Source organism: Arachis hypogaea, chromosome 11 (assembly GCF_003086295.3).
Source record: "Arachis hypogaea cultivar Tifrunner chromosome 11, arahy.Tifrunner.gnm2.J5K5, whole genome shotgun sequence".
NCBI classification, from domain to species: Eukaryota; Viridiplantae; Streptophyta; class Magnoliopsida; order Fabales; family Fabaceae; genus Arachis; species Arachis hypogaea.
This window is the reverse complement of record NC_092046.1, coordinates 137,996,202-138,016,412: the sequence shown is the minus strand read 5'-3', so window position 1 is coordinate 138,016,412 and position 20,211 is coordinate 137,996,202. Positions and strand designations below refer to the sequence as shown.

The following is a 20,211-nucleotide window of genomic DNA, read 5'->3' as shown; positions in this document are numbered from 1 at the left end:
TTACTATTTTTTTTAACAATAATTGTTGAATAATCTCTGAACTTGTTATGGCCTTATTGGTTGAATAATTGTTAATTAATCTATGAATTCTTAGGCTGAATAATAGGTTGAATAATGGTTGAATATTGTTAATTAATAATTTTGAATTTGTGATTTACTGATTTTTCATTTTTCTTCTTCAATTATTGTTGTCTGTGGTTTAGGATTGATAATTTGTAGTTCTATTGTCTTTAATTTCTATTTTGAATTTTAGTTTTTATAGTGATTGACTGATTTTGTTTGATTCTGTTATGGTTCTACTTCTGTCTTTCGATGTTAATTTTTTTTTTTGTTGTATACCTGTTGCTGTCCTTGAGAGCATAGTTGTAAGAACTGGACCGGACCGGCCGGTTCGACCAAAAAATCGGTGACTGGTCATTTGGCCAGTCCGGTTGAGTAAATCGACCGCATAAAGAACAAAACCGGAGAGAACCGTTTGAACCGCCTGGTTTTGGATTAAAACCGGCAAACCTGTGATTTTGTGAAACCCGGCCGGTTCGGAAATCTCTTTTTTTTTTTTTCTTTTCTTTTCTTGCCGAAAACGCTGTCGTTTTGTTTCTTTAAAAAAAGAGAGAAAAAGCCCTAACGCTGCCTAAACGGCTACCCCAATCCCCAGTACCCCTCCCCTGACCCCTGGACCTGGAGGCTGGAGCTCTGGAAGCCTCTCTTCCTCACCTCATCACACCAACAATCTCGAGTCTCAACTTCTCGAGTCTCTTCCTCCCCTCATCACACCAACACTCTCTTCCTCGCAGTCTCTCTCAGTCTCGAAGGTTCTCTTCCTCTGCTTCGTCTCGCCGGCTTCACAGTGTGTCCGAGTACGTCGGGTTCGTGGCTCCGCGTCTCTCGTCATCGTCGTCGCGTCTCCTGCGTCGCTGCTGCGGTGCTACCTCTCCGTCGCGTCTCCTCCGTCGCTGCTGCTGTGCTGTCTCTCCGTCGCCGGAATCTGCCTCATCCAGGTTGGTCTCCAAACTGTGAAATATGTTCTCTGTTTTTTTTAGTTATTTAGTTGGATTTTAATTTGATGAAGGGAGTGAATAACTGATAGGTTAATGGCAGATTGTTGATTATGTATATATTGTTGAGTTATACTTGTTATATTGTTGAACTAGTTAATGACAGATTGTTGATTTTTTTTTTCTGATTCGTAGTGGGTATAGTTGTTTTTGTTGATGTAACATTGCTGTGCCAGAATCTGTCTCATCCAGATTGGTCTGCAAACTAGATTTTAATTTGTTGAAGGGAGTGAATAACTGATAGGTTAATGGCAAATTGTTGATCATGTATATATTGTTGAGTTATAACTTGTTATATTGTTGAACTAGTTAATGGCAGATTGTTGATTTTTATGTTGATGGTGCCTTTAATAATAATGTTGCTGCATAGTGTTGGAAAATTTATTGTTAGTTTTGAAATTAGAAAAAAGAATCAATAGTATAATGTGATTTTGAAAGGCTTTTTAAGACTTTAATTTGAATAAGGTGACCATATATATGAACTAAAACTATATGACAAGGATAGGATTATTATTATTATTACCTGCTATAAGTTGGATGAACATGCCATGATGGTGAATTCAGGAGTGATTGAATATTGTCCGAGAACATTAATTCAATTGTAGTAGTACAACTAATTTTAAAGATTATTATTTTTATTGTGTCAAATTAAGATACTATTGATGATATGTATTTTAAATTTTTCAAATTTTTTACTATTTTATATTTTTTATTTATGTGGGACCAGTTTTATCGGTTTAACTAGCGATTTATCGGTTGAACCAGTAAATCAGTAAACCAGTAGCCTAACCGGTTTGATGACCGGTTCGGTTCTTACAACTATGCTTGAGAGTTGAGAACTTGAGATTATTGAGTTGTTGTATTTGGATATTTGGATACTGTAAAGTGCATTTGTGCATATTCCAAATGAATTAGAAGAGAAGCTGGTGAATAAGGTTTTAAATTGTGAAATCATATGTTGTTGCTTGAATTTTAGAAGAAAGAGCAATGTAATGTATTCCTATTTATGATTCCATAAGACCAAGGTTAAATTAACAATTCAAGTGGAGTTGAGTTTTGTTTATGAGTAATTAAATGCACGAAACAAGAATAGGATTGCTAATTAAATTTGGAATTTCTGATTAGTGACTTGTTAAGCTGCTGCTGTTGTTATGCTGCTGTTTTGTAATGGTTGTTGTTGAATGCTAAAAATGGAAATCAAATCAAATGCTGGTTGTTGCTGAATGAGTAGGTAGCTACCTGCCAATGCCATATATAAATAAACTAATGAATGATGATGATGGTAGTGGAAGGAGAGTCAAAGTGTATAGGTAGTTGGTGATATGTTATGCTTTCTTATTCAATGACTACTTGTTATGTTGATACCTCAACTTGGAAACAACACTAGATCCCGTTTATGGCTTGCTCAGCAAGAAGAATCTGTTGCTAAGAGAGCTCTCTTACAACAGATGAACGCAACGCTGCCTAAGATTAAACCGAAAAGGTCATCTTGCAAGGTTCAGGTTCATGTTCAGTTAGCATAATACCACAGAATGATCAACATTTTCTATCTCAACATTCTTTTGAAATTGATAATCCTTTGTCTCCTCACTCTCCTGACATTTCTAAATTAGAATAAATTAGAATCTGAGGTGTTAAGTGATCCTGTTAACCCTCAAAGTCAAAATTTAATATTTAGATATTTCTTTTTACTATTTAACTTTTGAGTTTGTATTTTGATAAGATCATATGAATTTGGTTGATGATTTTTTGTGTAGTGTTTTAAATTTGGAAAATATTTTAGGATGTTTATTTATAATTTATTTATTATTTTATTCTATAACGGTTTTTTCGGTTGAACCATCGGTTGGACCGGTTGGACCAGTAAACCAGTGAACCAGTGACTAGAGCGGTTTGATGATCGGTCCTGTTTTTAGAACCTTATTTACAAGTATAAAATAACAATTGTTAGACCAGCCCTATGCCAGTAATTAACAATTGTTAGACCAGCCCGGTTTTTGGAGTGTTACCGGTTCAAAACGAAAGGCCTCCAAACGCCGTCTTTTTTATTTTTTCATTAAAAAAAAACAGATTCAGAAATCAAAATCCCCTCTTTGATAGATACCCTTTGGCCCTTTCTCCCTCTGAAAACTTGGAAAGAAGTATAGAACTCAAAAACCCAACCCTAAACCCTCTTCGATACCCAGCCACCATCCCACTTTCATCACCGAACCCTTGCCGCCGGGTGGAACTGCCGTTGTCGCCATCACTTCTCATTCTTCCGTTGCCGCCACTTCCCTTCCTCCCTCGCCGCCGGTAAGCACTGCTGCTTCAATATATTTTTGCTTGTTTTGTAATAATGCTGATTCTGAGTTGCTGAGATAATGATACTGAATTACTGATTTTGTTAATTTTTGCTTATTCTGAGTTGCTTATTTTCTGAAATAATATTGTTGCTGGATTTCTGATTTTCTAATTTCATGAGTTAATTTTACTGATGGTTAATTTATTTAATTTGTTGAATGCTGGTGCGATTCTGAATTCAATTTAATTTTCATTCTGAGTTTGGAATTGGATTCAATTTAGTTTTTGTTGCTTATGTGTTGAAAAAGTGGCATTATTCTTTACAATAAACGGTACCTGAAGCCTGCAGTGCGATGAGTGAATCCATGTTTATGGCTGCTGCGTTAAACCCTCCCAAAACCCCCTTCAAAATCATCCTCACACCCGCTCTTCTGCCTCCCCCAACCTCCTCCGCACTCACTTTCAAACCAAACAACAACTTCCCCACACTCTCCGCCGCCGCACAACCACAACAACAAGAACACGCCGCTCTACTCGACACTCTTCGCAACAGCACACGCAAGAACCAAGTGCTCCAATCCATCAGAACCACATCCCCCTTCAACTGCCTCTCCGAAACAAATCTTCACCATACGGTTCCCGCCCTTACCTCCAAAACCAGGGGAAAGGTGCATATTTCCTTCTTTAATCCCTCTCCAATTTATCTACTCATTAATACAAATGAATGGAAATCGAGATTTCTAGTAAAATTGCAACAGTAATATAAAAGCAGAAAACATTGTACTAAAAAAAATCATTTGAAAAATTGATGAATTTGTTTACTTGTGGTCTTATGGCACAGGTTAGAGACATATATGATAGTGGAGAGTACCTTGTTTTGGTTACTACTGATCGCCAGAGTGCATTTGATAGAATCCTTGCTTCAATTCCCTTCAAGGGACAGGTTTTGTGTTCTTATTCTCTATCCTTGTTCTTTGTATGAACAGTTTACTTGGTTGATCATGGATCACACTCAATGTTCTTTATTACCACTTGCAGGTTCTTAACCAGACAAGCTTGTGGTGGTTTGAGAGAACCCAGCATATAACTGCTAATGCCGTTGTGTCCACTCCTGATCCTAATGTTACCATAGCAAAGAAATGTTCTGTTTTCCCTGTTGAGTTTGTTGGTGAGTATTTTGTTAATTGGTATTTCGAATTGGTGCTTGCATACACATTTTATCAAATGATTTCAATGGCTATGAATTGGCATATATGCTTGGTATATGTTGTGGAGGAGGAGTTAGTTTGCTGAAAATGATAGCTTGAAAAGTACGATAGAAATAGAATATATTTCCCCGGAGCAACTAGGATAAAAGTAAACATTGCATTTATCATTAAGTGCTCTAAGTTTATTCATGCTACCCAAACTTCAACATGCTAAGCTCATTCTTTATTCATGTTGCTATCAATATTATCAAAATATTTTCTTTACAAAAGCGGAGATGATGATTCTAGAAACTGTTTGTTGACACTTTATTACTGTTGGTTTGTAGCTAGAGGCTTTGTGACCGGAAGTACTGATACTTCATTATGGACAGTCTACAATAAAGGCATCCGGAACTATTGTGGCAATGCCCTCCCAGATGGTGAGGTCCCTATATTTTTTGTTTTGCATTCTTACAATTGTTTGTCTCTTTATTTAATAGGCTATAATGTTATATAACAGGTTTGGTAAAAAACCAAAAGATGGCTGCAAATATACTCACACCTACAACCAAAGCTGCAGATCATGATGTTCCTGTAACTCTAGATGAGGTATTATTCCTTGAACTCTCATCTGCATCTATCTTTAAAATACAATTAGTTACAGTGAAAGACTAGTTTTAGAGACCAAAGGAATGAATAGGCAGATCAAATAATGTTGCAAGAATAAGAAACAAAAACAATAGGTAGATCTATCTTATTATGCTGGTTTTTTCTTCCTTTTTTTTAAAGAAGACAGCGTCAATGTTTTTCTTCATGTGGATAATATTATTTTCTTAAGAGCCTAGTTCATATCATACAGTACAGCTGCTTCTTGATACTAGTGAGGTTATGATCAATGATGGATAATGTTTTTACTATTTTTTAATAGTTTTCTTTTATCTAACCTTTTCAATTCTTTTTATAATCCATTTTCTTTGCAGATTATAGAAAGGGGATTAATGACAAGAGCTGATTATGAGGAAGTCAGCAGAAAAGCTTTAAGTCTATTTGAATACGGTCAGGTAATTAAGCATTTTATCATGTCATTCGTAAATTTTGTGAAATGAAAAACAATAATGGCATGCTTTCTCAATGTATCCCAAGACAGTAACGACACATTCTCAATGTATGTGCTATCTGTTATTTGGATTATAGAGATGAATAGATGGTGTACACTTATTTTTCAATGAAAATCTCTAACTTGTCCATGTATTCTTTTCAATAATGCCTTACTGGAACAAAAGTATAAATACCATCTCCTTGTGATGAGTGGGAAGCTTATCTTTATTATTGTTGTGATGCAATTTAACTTTTGACATTGGCTTGCTTTGATGAAATTTGAATTTCCAGTGTGTGGCTTTAGAACATGGCCTTATATTGGTTGACACAAAGTATGAATTTGGGAAGGCAGAGGACGGTTCAATTATGTTGATTGATGAGGTTCAGTGAATCCCTGATGTTTATTAGATTCTGAAATGCACTCCACACAATTTATGAAAATAGAATAAAGTTTCATTTTTGAAAATTGTAGGTGCACACTCCTGATTCAAGTAGATATTGGATTGCCAATTCTTATCTTGAGCGCTTTCAAAATGGTTTGGAGCCTGAAAATGTTGATAAGGTGCTCTATATATTTTATTTTTTTACTTAAAGGTTTAGAGATATGGTAGCTTATTCTAAATTACTAGTCTTTGTTCTCTTCATAAAATATGGACAATTAAATAATCTGTTGATCTTTAAAAAATAAATTTTTAGGAGTTCTTGAGGCTGTGGTTCAAAAATCACTGCAACCCTTATGAAGATGAGGTATTTTTTATTTTATACTTGTAATCTACTAGATTGTATGCTTTAATAAAGTTTCAAATCACACTAACGAATCTTGTTTAGGTTCTTCCTGAAGCTCCTGAAGATCTTATTTGCGAATTGTCTTGGCGGTATTTCTAAAACTTCCTCCTTTTTTTTTTCCACTTTATGTGCTTCTTTGTGATAAATACACAAATAAATTGCCTATAGAATTATGTGTTTCTTGGTTTTCGAAACCAGAATTGCTTGAATTAATCATTCAATTTTTACACAAGGATGCTTCAACCATGGTTTTGGTTGCATGGCACGTCTGTCATGTCTAATCCTCATTCAAATAGATCTACCTGCTGCTTTATTTCTCCAAACCAACGTATAATCTTGTCGTTATACTAATTCTGTTGGACAGATACATTTTCTTGTATGAGACTATAACAAAATCAAAGTTTGAGGTGCTGTCGTCTGAGGTAATCCATATGTTTCAACATTTCGTTTTGGCTATCTATTATCTGATAAAGTCATAGGAATATAACTCCATTTCCTTTTGCAGGAGCCAATACATGAGCGAATATCACGAAATGTTACATCTGCACTGGCATCTTTGAAGTAGCCTGGGAATGTCGGGACTTTTTCAATTCTGTATTCTATAGACCCCTTTCTGAGGATATATTTAAAACTTACAAGCAGCAGAAATTCTACCAAGAAGTGTTTTTTTAAATAAAAAATTATATAAATAAAGCTTAAAACCAAAAGACAGATGAACATTTAACTCTCATAGAAATCATGCTTGGTCTTGCCAATTGCGCCATGTATTTTACTTGTATACCTGTCAACCAAACCGATGTCTTTGGCACACATTGTACTGAATAATGAATGATGAATATTTCATTAACTTATGTCACATTGCTCTGGATCTTTCTTTCTTCTTATACTCTCTCTCTTCACATGAAGTCTCAGGGAATATTGCTTTGCTTCTTTGCCTGGTAATATGACTATGATCAATCATCTTTGTAGTTTAGGGAATTTTTTTATCTTAATTTTTAAGGTTAAATAGGCATATTTTGAAGGATAGCAAAGCCATCCTTCTTTTTCGGGTATTGATATCAAAGTCATCTTTATCCAATTAGTTTTCCTTTTGGATTAACAAATTAATTGAGAAGACAAAAAGATGGAAGGAGATTCAGTGAAGTTAATAGGATTTTGGGGTAGTCCAGCTGTTCTAAGAGTGAAGTGGGCACTAGCAGTTAAAGGAATAGAGTGCCAATATGTGGAAGAAGATCTCAGCAACAAGAGTGACATGCTCTTTAAATACAACCCTGTCTACAAAAAGGTACCTGTTCTTGTGCACCAGGGTAAGCCCCTTGCTGAATCACTGCTCATTCTTGATTATATTGATGAGACTTGGAAGTAAAACCCAGACCTGGAAGCAAAACCCTCTTCTTCCACATTCTCCTTATGAAAGGGCCCAGGCAAGATTCTGGTCCAAATTCGTTGATGACAAGGTAAGAGAGTTGCAGCACCATATTTAGTATCAATCATTTATAGAACTGAAAAAAATGGTCTTAGAGACTATTATGAATTATCAAATCCTCTGAATTATTTAGTTACTAAAAACACTGAAAGCATTTATTTTTAGTAAAGATATATTCAACACAAAATATATAATTTTTCTGTGTGTGCTATGAGAGCAGATAAATGCTCTTACTCTTGACTATTTATTGTCTTAGTTTGATGTTAGTTTTTTTTTTATTAATATTTTTATTTTACCTGTAATGCTAATGTGCAAGACAATTAATTAATGAGAGCAAGAATAATGATTTATTCTCCATACAGTTAAGAATAACTCCAAAATATAGAGACAAAAATATGACATAAAATTGTGTCTCTTGTCTTTATTACTAGATTTTAGACATATTACAAATTGCATAAATTTCTATTAATAAGTGGTTATAATTAAATGTGGAGTCAAAATTGTGTAGTTCACAGAGATGATAGAATTTCTTATTACAAATGAAGGGTAATTTTTAAAAAATGTTACGTATTTGTTCATGAAAAATCAGCTTTATGTATTTGTGTATAAATAAAAAATATATATATATATTATTATCAGTGTAAAATCAGCCCAAGCATTTTGAACACATCTGATGCACCATGTAATTAAGATCATTGGATTATGTTAAAAAAAATCCCACGGTTGAGATGATATTAATTTTTAAAACTTTTTAAAAATTAAATCAAAGGATATAATATGGTTCAAAATTCTAAAAAGACCCCTCCTCTTCCTTAGAGTAAAACGAAACCCTCCCCACCTGTCTACTAATCTGGGTAAGGCAGTTAGGCAGATTAAAACGAAACCCTACACTGTCTCTGTGTGCTAATCTGGGAAACGCTTCCTTGGATGAATGCCGACGACATCATCCCGAATGCCGGTGTTACCAATGTTAGTGCCAAGAAGGCCATGACACCGATGTTGTCGAGGACAACGGTGAAGGGGAAGAGCAAGATTACATGGTTTAGGTGACAAGAAGACACGGATGGGGATATAACCATGTGTTACCGTGGTCATTGACGCCCCGTTGATGGTTTCGAGCTCCTTCTCGAATCTCGTAAGATTTTTTCAATGCCAATTTTTGAGAAATCACTTGTTAGATCTCAGTAGAACTACACTCAAGATTGTAATTATTATAATATGAAAAGCAAAATCACAATTGCAGATTGTACGATAACAATTTTTTGTGTGCAAAGATTTAATTCTGGAAATTTTATGCTATATTACTGGAAGAAGGTTTAAAATAAGAATTTACATAGTACTTGCATTCAATTTCTGATTATGTGGATATCAAAGGGAGCTTCATGGGTTGCAATTTTTTGATTTTTCATTATGATTCTATTGTTTGTAGAAGACATTAATTACTTTATTGTGATTTTCCTCCTTTGTATTAGAATAAATTGTAAATTTCTATGCTTACCTACCTGCCTTGTTTCAATAGTTAAATCTGAACAGTCAAATATGATAGCAAAACTATTCTGGTCAACTCCTTTGAGCCTTACCATTGAAATTTGAAAGTCCACTACTCTTGAAATATATTCCCTCTGACCATTATGTCCCAAATGCTTCTTACTATTCAGAGAACTAGGAAAAATAACTAAATGCATGAGCATTAAGCTTAGTTCAGAATTCTCTCATTTTGACTTATTGGCTTGTTTTTACTTGTGTGATTTAGGTCTATTAAACTTCTAATTTGGTGAGTCTAAGTTAAGTCCATGACAATAGAGGCATCAGAATCAAGAGTGAAATTTCATTCACCAATGGAGATTGGGAGCAGGTGGTCATAAAACCTTTTAGCATATTTTTGTTTCATTCTACTAATAAACTTTTGGCACAGCTGGAGCCTGGATTCCAACCACCAATATCAGAAGTGGCTCAAGCCTTAGTACAGTTGGTGCAGCGAGCCAACATGAGCAGGCGAACTACTTTTGGATCTAATCAAGGAGGATCCAATCGAGGGAGTGATGTACCCGCCATACATGATGATATGTGAATGGGAATATCATCCTTGTGTCATTCTTGAAAAGAAATGTAGTTATCACTATCTTCTGATGTACTAAGAAAATGGATGAAAGAATGTCTCAATTGTTATTTTATTGAATAATTTCATTTTATTTGAGCTAAAGAGTTCAGTTTTGTTATTAGTGAACCTAGATGATTCTTTTTGTTCCATTTTTTATTTTTTATTATATTGAATTGGTTGTTTATGATGTTATGTGTATAACTGAATTCAATAAATTTGGATAACTTTCTTCTTTGGCCAAGAAACTTGCTCTTTTTCCTTGTGAAAATCATATTGGATTTCATGCTCTAAAAAAATAGCGAGGATGAATGGATTGATAACGTGGAAGAACTGAAGGAGCTCGGAGTATCCTTTTTCAAATCTTTATATGCTCCTAATAACTACAATTTATTTTTACCTGATTTTCCTGTCACAGGTAAGTTCCCTAGGCTGACTGAGGCTGAGTTAAACCATTTGAGCAGAAATATTACCCATGAAGAAGTTAAACATGCTGTGTTCAATATGGGAAGCTGGAAGGCGCCAGGAAGTGATGGACTGCCAACAAAATTTTTCCAGCATTCCTGGGACATTGTATCTGATTCGGTGGTGAATTGGGTGCATATGATCTTTAGAAATCCTGAGAATATAGCTGGAGCAAACCAAACCTTAATTTCTATCATTCCTAAAGTTCCCTCACCTGAAAACTTTGCACAGTTCAGACCTATCAGTCTTTGTAACGTCTGCTATAAAATTATTACTAAAGTTATTGCAGAAAGAATAAAGGCGCACTTGGGGTACATTGTCTCTAACACCCAGGCTAGTTTCATCCCAGGAAGAATTAGTGCAGATAACATTCTGGTAGCACAAGAGGTGATCCATACTATGAGGATGAGAGCTAGTGGTAAAGGACTCATGGCAATCAAAATAGACTTGGAGAAGGCCTATGACCGTCTAAATTGGAATTTTATCATTGACACTCTCAAAGATATTGGCATCCCGAAGAATATTGTGAATGTTATTCACTTCTGCATCTCCTCCCCCACTATGAGTTTGCTTTGGAATGGTTCTCCATCAGAGACTTTCAACCCAATAAGAGGCATTAGACAGGGAGACCCCTTATCCCCTTATCTTTTGTCCTATGTATTGAAAGACTCTCTCAACTAATTAACTCCTTAATAGAGCAGAAAAAATGGAAACCTATCAAGTTGACTAGGAATGGTCCTCATCTATCTCATCTTTGTTTTGCAGATGATCTCGTTCTTTTCGCGGAAGCAAGCAAGGAGCAGGTTCGAGTAATCAAGGAAGCTTTGGAGACCTTTTGTAAAGCTTCTGGTCAGAAAGTCAGCCCTAGCAAATTCTGCATCTTTTTCTCCAAGAATGTTAATCACAACAGAAGAGAGGAGCTCAGCAAAGATCTTGGTATTCCGCTAACCAGCAATTTAGGAAATTACCTCGGCGTACCGCTCATCTACGAGAAGTGCGAAAAACACCACTTTCAACCAATTCTAGACAAGATGCAGGCCAAATTGTCAAGTTGGAACATGAAAACCCTTTCTCTTGCCGGAAGATGCACCCTTGTTCAATCGGTTTTGTCTACCATTCCGAGCTATACTATGCAAACAATGAAGATGCCTAAGGAGGTCTGTAATAAAATTGATAAAATGTGTAGAGACTTTCTCTGGGGATCTAATGTAGAGAACAAGAAAATTCATCTTTTGAATTGGGATACCATTTGCCAGCCAAAGGAATTAGGAGGGCTAGGATTGCGGAAGGCTCAAGAATCCAACGACCTTTTTCTCATGAAATTAGCTTGGGGGCTGGTGCATAATGAACAAGCTCTCTGGGTGAAAGTAATGAAAGCGAAGTATAGTTGCGGGGACAGCCTTATTCCAAAGGTTACTAAAAAAGCGAAGTGCTCTAATGCTTGGAGAGGTATTGTTAAAATTTGGGACCGATTTCAAAGCAATTTAATCTGGAGGATTGGAAATGGAAGAAGCATTAAATTCTGGAAAGATCACTGGATTCCTGGTATCTCAGATCTGAGCGAGTTATCGATGGAACAGATCGGGGAAGACAGAGCTGACGAGGATTTAGCAACCTATGCTACGACGGAAGGATGTTGGAATTGGGAGAGGTTAGCTCAGCTAATCCCAGAGGAGATTATCGTTATGATTCGTACTGTTAAAGCTCCCCACCACTCCCTCGGACCGGATTCCCTAGGATGGCTACCAAAACCTCAGGGCAGTTTCTCTATCAAATGAGCCTACAAAAGCTACTATGTTGAAGATAGGGACTCAGACCAGATTTATAGAATTTGCTAGAAAACCAGGGTTCCCCAGAGACTGAGAACCTTTGCTTGGCTCCTAAGCCATAACGCGCTGCTAACTAATCTAAAAAGAAGTGTTCGGGGGCTTACCGATAATGATTGCTGTCCGAGATGCCCGAATCTTGAAGAGAGTCTGCTCCATGTGCTGAGGGACTGCCCATACGCCCAAGGCATTTGGATGAGCAACTCAAATAGAGACCTGCAGGACCCTTTCTTCAGCCAGAATCTCCAAGACTGGCTCTACGATAACCTGTCCAGGACTTCTCGCACTAGCTGTGGGACTTCATGTCCCACTTTCTTTCTCACTTCTTGTAATATTATCTGGCGGAAAAGAAATGAATTAATTTTCAATCAAGATAACATCCCTTTTGAAAGAGTAATCCCAGAAATTAGAGGGGTGGCCAGAAACTATGAAGAAGCGTTAGACCTTACAGAGAGAAGCATCAAAACCTTCAGAGTGACAAACTCGATCCTTATTGGTTAGAAGCCACCGGAAGCGGGCTGGAGCAAACTTAACGTTGATGGCTCGGTCCTGCAAACTTCAAATTCTGGCTCGTGTGGCGGCATTCTCAGAGATTCGAACGGCCTGGTTATGGCAGGGTTGATGATGAACATTGGAAAGGTAACCATTACTAAAGCAGAACTTTGGGCAATCTACACAGGTCTTAAAATTGCAATTGATATGGGAATGGAGAAGGTACAAGTAGAGACAGATTCTACCTGTGCAGTGAATCTGTTGCAGCATGCATCTACGGACCTCCATAATAGCACCTCCCTCATCCGTGCAATTAAAGAGCTCCAGGCAAATCCAGGTGACTTCCGAGTGAAACACGTCTTGAGAGAAGCCAATTTTAGTGCCGACGTTCTAGCCAAGCATGCCCATAATCTTCCGGCAGGGCTCCACCATTTTGTTTTGCCTCTCCCCTTTCTTGTTCCAACAATTGAAGCTGATAGGAGGCAACGAGTGTTTGCGAGAATAGTAAATGGCTAATTAGTTTTCTTGTTTTGGGCCTCTATCCCCCTTCTCAATCAAAAAATTAATGACATCTTCCAAATTTTTGAGCTATATTCTTCAGGTTTTCATATGGTTAGTAGCTTTGGTTTAGACGAATCTTTGACAGACATAAAACTTTCTTGTCATGAAATTGTACGTGAAAAGCTTTTGAGTATTACATAACTTATTTGAATGGCGATTTAGCATGGCATAAAGCTTTGGTAGTTGAATTGGAGGTAAAATATTAACCAAAGTTTTCTTGATATGGTGTAGGATGTAAGATCAAAACACAAAAAAATCATACAAAATTGTATATTGTAAGTATAAAAAGAATGGTTAAGTTTCTTCATCAAATTTTCATCATTTAGGCTCCACGAAGGATTCAATATAAAGCAATGTTAAAGGCTTGCAATATGATTAACTAAAAGTCTAAATAAATTATTCATTCATCGGTAACAACTTAATGTATAAAAAACTACTTAAAAGCAATTCGGAAAAGAAAATATCAATGATACATCATACTTCATCCAAACTATACCAGCATCAAATCTTATAAAAGAAGACAGCATGGTCAAAAGGCACCACCAGAAAGCGGCCCTTTTAGGCACCATAGTGTGTATATGATTTTTCTAGAAGAATTTCAAAAGCATCTATATTTTTTACCGATCCTACTTTCACCCTGCTATTATACACAAATGCAAAATTAGATCTCACTGTAGATAGATAGCTAGAAAAATGCAAAACTACAAAATAGGAGAGAAAATAAACATATTTAGCATAACCAGTAAAAAGCATTTTTCAATTTTGATCATCAAGTATCGACCCCTTTTTAAATGTCATCTTCACATGAAGTCCTTCTTGCTTTGTTGTCCCTATCCCAATATGCAGGCATGTATTTGTCAAGAGATAGCTTCCCACTGAATGATTCAAGTGGCTCTTCTAACAGAAGACCGCTGTAATGGTGCTGCATCTGCAAACTCGTGTCCATGACCATGTCACCGAACATTATACGAAGAACCTTGAATAAACAAGCAGAAACAATTTTTGAAACAGTTAGGCACTTAGGCAGAGAACACAACCTCAAATGTCAAGTTTCTATCCTGTCCTATAAATATTCTGCCCTGTCAGAGATCCGACTACTATGGAAAGAAATCCATAGGAATAATCTAGTTCCAAATTACACATTTTGGTACACTGCTAACTTTGCTAACAAATTTTGAACTACAAAAAATTATTAAGAATATGTTTATTATATAAATCAAACACAAGATGAGTCAGGCCAGTTCAAAATTATTCTGCTACATCACAAACGGACCAGGCATAATTTTAAAGAAACATAAACAAAGGAATTTAAACTCTTCTTTTATTGATGCAATGGATGGTTCTGCTCCGCCTCATCATCATCATTTGCCCCTGAGATTTAAGAGACATAAACACAGAAATTAAACTAGAACATCATGAACAGAAACATAAACACAGAAATTGAAATCAAAATTATAAAAACAAGAGTAAAGTATCGTTTTTGTCCCCAACGTTTGGAGTAAATCCTATTTGTGTCCCTAACGTTTAAATCGTCCTATTTGTATCCCTAACGTTTGTAAAAGTGATTCAATGTTATCCTGCCGTCAATTACACATCATGAATGCTTTAGTTTGAGTTTTAAAAATCTCTTCTTGATGTTAGAATACAAATGTCTGGGATAGAATCGATGATCTACTCCGAAAAATAACTCATCAAATGTTGAAACTAATTCCTACAATATTTACATAATTTACTTTTCTAGGGACATAATTGAATCTAAACACAAATAGTGGATATAATATTAAAATCGATCACATCCAAGTGAGACCTAATTGATAATAAATATATCCAAGTGAGAATAATTGAAAAATATAATCTGATTTGTTAGTATAATTGATAGTAGGATAACATTGAATCACTTTTATAAACGTTAAGGATACAAATAGGACGATTTAAACGTTAGGGACACAAATAGGACTTACCCCAAACGTTAGGGACAAAAACGATACTTTACTCTAAAAACAAATACCAAAATTTTTTAACCCTCATAACTAGAACCCAAAAAAATTCAAACAACCAAATAAACAGAACAAAACAAATAATTGAATGAAATGAATGAAATTTACTCATACAAAAAACCTTAACAAAAAAATAAGTATAAAAAAAAATAATTGAATGAATTCAATGAAACAAATTCGTACAGCAAGAAGATAAAAGGAACAAAAAAAATGAAATCAATCAATGAAGCAAATTCATATATACCTAAGTCTGAGGCTCCATTGAAACTCTGGAAGTAGAGCACCACAGCGCTGACGATGATGCTGACTTGCTGAGACCCACGCCACCACTCTGAGGCTGACGAATGACGCGAAGAGAGAAGATAGATACTGAGAATGAATGAGACAATGAGGTACTGGGCTGAGGAGATACAGAAAAATATCACAGCTTCTTTCCACCAGTTGAACAGAGCAGAGCTTCAGGCGGCGGCGGCAGTGAAGAAAGACGCAGTCACGGTGGCAGAGGATGGAGTGCGTACGAAGAGAAGCAAAAACGAAAGGAATTTGTGGTAAATGTAAAAAAATAATAATTACTATTAAACTCGCATATGAGGCATATCTATAAATTATTATTTGTGCACATCAGAAAAGCTCAAAAGAGTTGATAGACAGATCCTGTTTTCAGTATATACAAGTGTAATAACCCGTGCCATGCACGTGAGAAAATTAAAATTAAAATTTTAAATTATTCTATTAAAATTAATTTAAATTGTAATAATTTAATTAATAAATAAATAATATGATGTGCATTGTTCGTGTTTTTTAAATATAATATTAAATGTATTAACTCAAATGTAGCTATTAAGTGTATAAAAATTATGTTTGAATTATGAATTTTTTAAATGAAACAAGTGTAATAGTCCGTGCCATGCACGTGATAAGATTGAAATTATAATTTTAAATTCTTTTGTTAAGATTAATTTGAATTATAATAATTTGATTAATAAAAATGTAACATATTATGTATTGTTTATTTTTTCTTAATCTAGTATTAAATGTATTAACTCTAAAATAGTTATTAATTAGTTTTAGTAATTTACTTTTTTCAATAAATCAAACATATATACTCAATGTGACCATAAATAACCTAGTAATATTTAGACCCACCAAAAATTTTTTATATGTTGTTTTACTGTCAAGTAAGAACATATCAAAATCAGCTCAAAATAAATAATAAATTATTAGAGAATTCTAATGCACAAAATTCTCTAATAAACAATAAATAATTTAAACCCACCAAAAAATAACTCAACACTTTTCTTTGATACCTGCAAAACATATACCTGAAATAATATTATATCAATGTTAGTATACAGTTTTACAATCATCGACCGTATTTACTATACGTGACTCCTCTTAAAAGTTATTCTACATACGTGTGTAGTCGAAAGATAAATTACTGGACTTTATTTTATTTTTCTAAATTACTATAATTATGCATTATTCATTAAATGCTACTTGTAATATAATTATAATAAAGATATTTTTCTAAAATAAATTTAGAAGAGAGAATAGTGCTTTTATTTTGGAGGAAAAATGAATTCATGAGGAATTGACACTTCACTTTTATTAGTTGATAATGTATTAAATATTGATTTTATATAATTATAATAAAGATATTTTCCTAAATTAGTATAATCATGCATTATTCGTTAAATGTTAATTGTAATATAATTATAATAAAGATATTTTTCTAAAATAAATTTAGAAGAGAAAAAAGTGATTTCATTTTAGAGAAAAAATGAATTCATGAGAAATTGACACCTCACTTTTATTAGTTGGAGGAAAAATCCAATTTTATATATTTCTCGTTATTATATATTTTTCTCTAATCATATATCCACTGTTTTCTTTCCTTCGTTTCAGCATTTTAAATCTGGGTTTAACTTGTCGTAGTTCTCACTTCTCAATCATTCTATTAGATGTAGTTGATAACTATTGAAATTCTTTGATTAACATAGGAGAAAAATATATTATTATATGATAGAATTAATATGAGTATATTTTGTTATTAAATACACAAAGTTAATGTAAAATAAAAGTACACATAAAAAAAGCAAAGAAAATAAAATTAAAATAGCAAAAATGATAAAAAGATTATTTTTACAATTTGTTTTGTCATTTTTATGTATAGAAGATTAGAAAATAATAAACTTTTGACTAAATTAATTTTGTATTTGTTGTATTCAAATTAAATAAGTAATAAGTTATATTATTTTAATTTATTCCTTAAATTTATATATCATAAAAATCAAATCAATATACATAATTTTAAATTGTGTGATACTTAAATATCTAATCAAATCAATTAGTTGATATAATTAATGCATCATAATGAATTGTATTTAATGAGTTAAATAAAATAAATTAAGAAACATTCTCAGAAACATGCTACGTTGATTCTATCATTAAATGTAAAAAATCGATTTTTATATAATAGAATCGATAATATAATAGACGGGAGAAAGAGAAAGATAAACATTTTAGATCTTAGGTTGTTTCATTTGGATGTTGTAATATGGGTATCACATTATTTTACTTATTCTACCCTATGGACCTTTTTGCAACTTTATTTCAGTATTAATAGAATTTCACTACCTTTTAGTAATAAATTAAAATCCAAAATAAAATTGAAAAAAAAAGTAAAGAATATAAAACTATTGATTGAAATTTTATTTTATTTTTTGTTATTATAACAGGTATTTTTATTTAATATACCAACATCGTACAAAATTAATCGTAAAAAAAGTATAAAATATAAATAAATATACTGAATTAAGAAATAAAATTATATTTGTTATCTCATTTTTACTTTTAGCAGCACAATAGAATATCATGTACTCAACATAATTTAAGATGTAAATTATAATTAATTATACTTTTTATTTTAAAATATTTAAAATTAATCTTAATATAAATAAAAATAATTTATTATATTAAATAAATTAATAGAATAATATAAGTTAGCTATTTTTTTTATTAATTTTGTTATTTTTTTCTGACTACCTTTAAAATTACAACTTTTTTTTTAAATTTGACCGTGAAATAAAATTAGAGTTGTTGGTCTACACCATTAAAAAAAATGATACTATGCGATTACATTTCTACATATAACATGTTCCTAAATTTTTATATGCTAAACTTAAGATTTTGTATTTCTTTGTTTATGCCATAAATAAGTATTATTTACAATGATTCGTATTGATTTAAAAGCTTAAAAATTTTTGTACGTATTAATTTTATATTTAATATTAAAACATGAAAATTTACTATGTTATTTTGCTATTAATGTTTGTAGTATTACATTATAAAATATAAAAATTAAAATAATTATATATAGCTTAGATGGATTGAACTAAAAATAAAAATATAAAACAGAATTGTATTATTAAATTTTAGTAATTTTAATTAGTTAATAATATAAAATAAGATAGAAGTGACTATTTATAATTGAATAGTTTTGTTTGATTAGATTAAAAAAATCGAAAAACACTCTAAATAAAAAACCAAATTAATTTTAATATTAAATTTATTAATAAATTTTAATTTTAAATAATAATTAGATAATAAATTAGTAAAAGCAAATGGAAGGATGGCTTTAATTAGTATTTGATAAAATATTCCTTTAGAATAATTAAAAAAAGTAAAAGTATGATTTATTAAAAATAATACATTTTTATGTTTAAAATACATTTAAATAAAATATTTAGAATAACATAGCTTCATGAATATTAATCATTAATCAATTATGAACTAACATAAAATTATAATATGCTTTATTGACAAAAAATAATCAATAATTAATATTAATAAATATAAAAATCATCTAAACACTTTGATTAAAAATATGAGTGGTTAATTATCATTTATTATTAATAATATTTTGTTCATAACTAAAACTAAAAATATAATTATTCAGATTTAGATTTAGAAGAATAAACGTATAAGTAAAAATAATCTATTTTATCATGCATATTATAAATTAATGAATTAAACTAACTAATATAATAAATTATAATTAATTAATTGGTATAAATTATAATAAATTATATGATATTTAAAAAAAATAAAATGAATAAGAAGAAAATAAAAAGAAATAGAAGAGATAAAAGACTACAATAAAATAAATTAAGTGTGAGAATTTTATTTTTTTTTTACAAATTTTATATCACATCCGTTTCAATAATAATAAATAAAAATACATCAACTTGATATCTAAGAGAAAATGATGCGATAAAATCATAACACAATTCTAAAACAAAAGTTTAAATTAAACCATAATATCATTGCACAACACAAATTGAAAGTAATTTCACACTATAATATACCACACAAACAGGTAAATGACTTAAGCTTAATTACGGAAATTTTTTTATTTATGCATACATGATAACACCATGGTCTATAAATGCTTCATGGATAACATATCATATATTGCTCTGAATGATGAACACGGGAGTTGAAGAGTGTGTGGTGGTTTGTATCCACGATAGTTGATTTCTTGCGACGACGCCTCATAGGAAGAAAAAGAATTGTTGTAAAAGCTACCTAATGAAAGAGTAATTGATAAATGAACGATATTTTCTTCTAGCATATATGGTCTTTTATAGTGGTAAAATAAAAATGGAAGGAATAAAATTTTATATTTTTATACTCGGAATAGAATTTCATATTTATCGTAATAAAATTAAATAACTAATCAGTTATAATTCATGTATTTAAATAAATAAAATAAATTAAATAAAAATATTTTTAAGAATTAATCAAATCAGTTAGTTGATACAAATAATTAGTATAATTGATTTTATTTGATTTATTGAATTCAAAAAAATAAATTAGGAAATAATTGATTTAATTAATTACTTGATATAATTAATTTATTATAATTGATTGGATTT

General features: G+C 32.3%; 1 protein-coding gene across 16 annotated transcripts; it reads left to right on the top strand.

The window, feature by feature from the left end:
- Nucleotides 1-601: 601 nt before the first annotated feature.
- On the top strand, nucleotides 602-7,265 carry LOC112722905 (phosphoribosylaminoimidazole-succinocarboxamide synthase, chloroplastic). 16 transcript variants are annotated; one of them, XM_072207528.1, is made up of 14 exons: nucleotides 619-998; nucleotides 2,443-3,350; nucleotides 3,681-4,006; nucleotides 4,180-4,281; nucleotides 4,377-4,506; nucleotides 4,879-4,965; nucleotides 5,046-5,134; nucleotides 5,506-5,586; nucleotides 5,915-6,004; nucleotides 6,096-6,185; nucleotides 6,320-6,370; nucleotides 6,452-6,498; nucleotides 6,774-6,831; nucleotides 6,915-7,265. In XM_072207528.1, the coding sequence occupies exons 3-14, from the start codon at nucleotides 3,692-3,694 to the stop codon at nucleotides 6,972-6,974; spliced, it is 1,200 nt and encodes a 399-aa protein (XP_072063629.1). In that variant the 5' UTR covers nucleotides 619-998; nucleotides 2,443-3,350; nucleotides 3,681-3,691; the 3' UTR covers nucleotides 6,975-7,265. The 16 variants fall into 16 exon arrangements, with proteins under 16 accessions (XP_025629889.1, XP_072063629.1, XP_072063630.1 ...); XM_072207529.1 differs by having other exon boundaries at nucleotides 4,873-4,965; nucleotides 6,465-6,498; XM_072207524.1 differs by having other exon boundaries at nucleotides 4,873-4,965.
- Nucleotides 7,266-20,211: the final 12,946 nt, after the last annotated feature.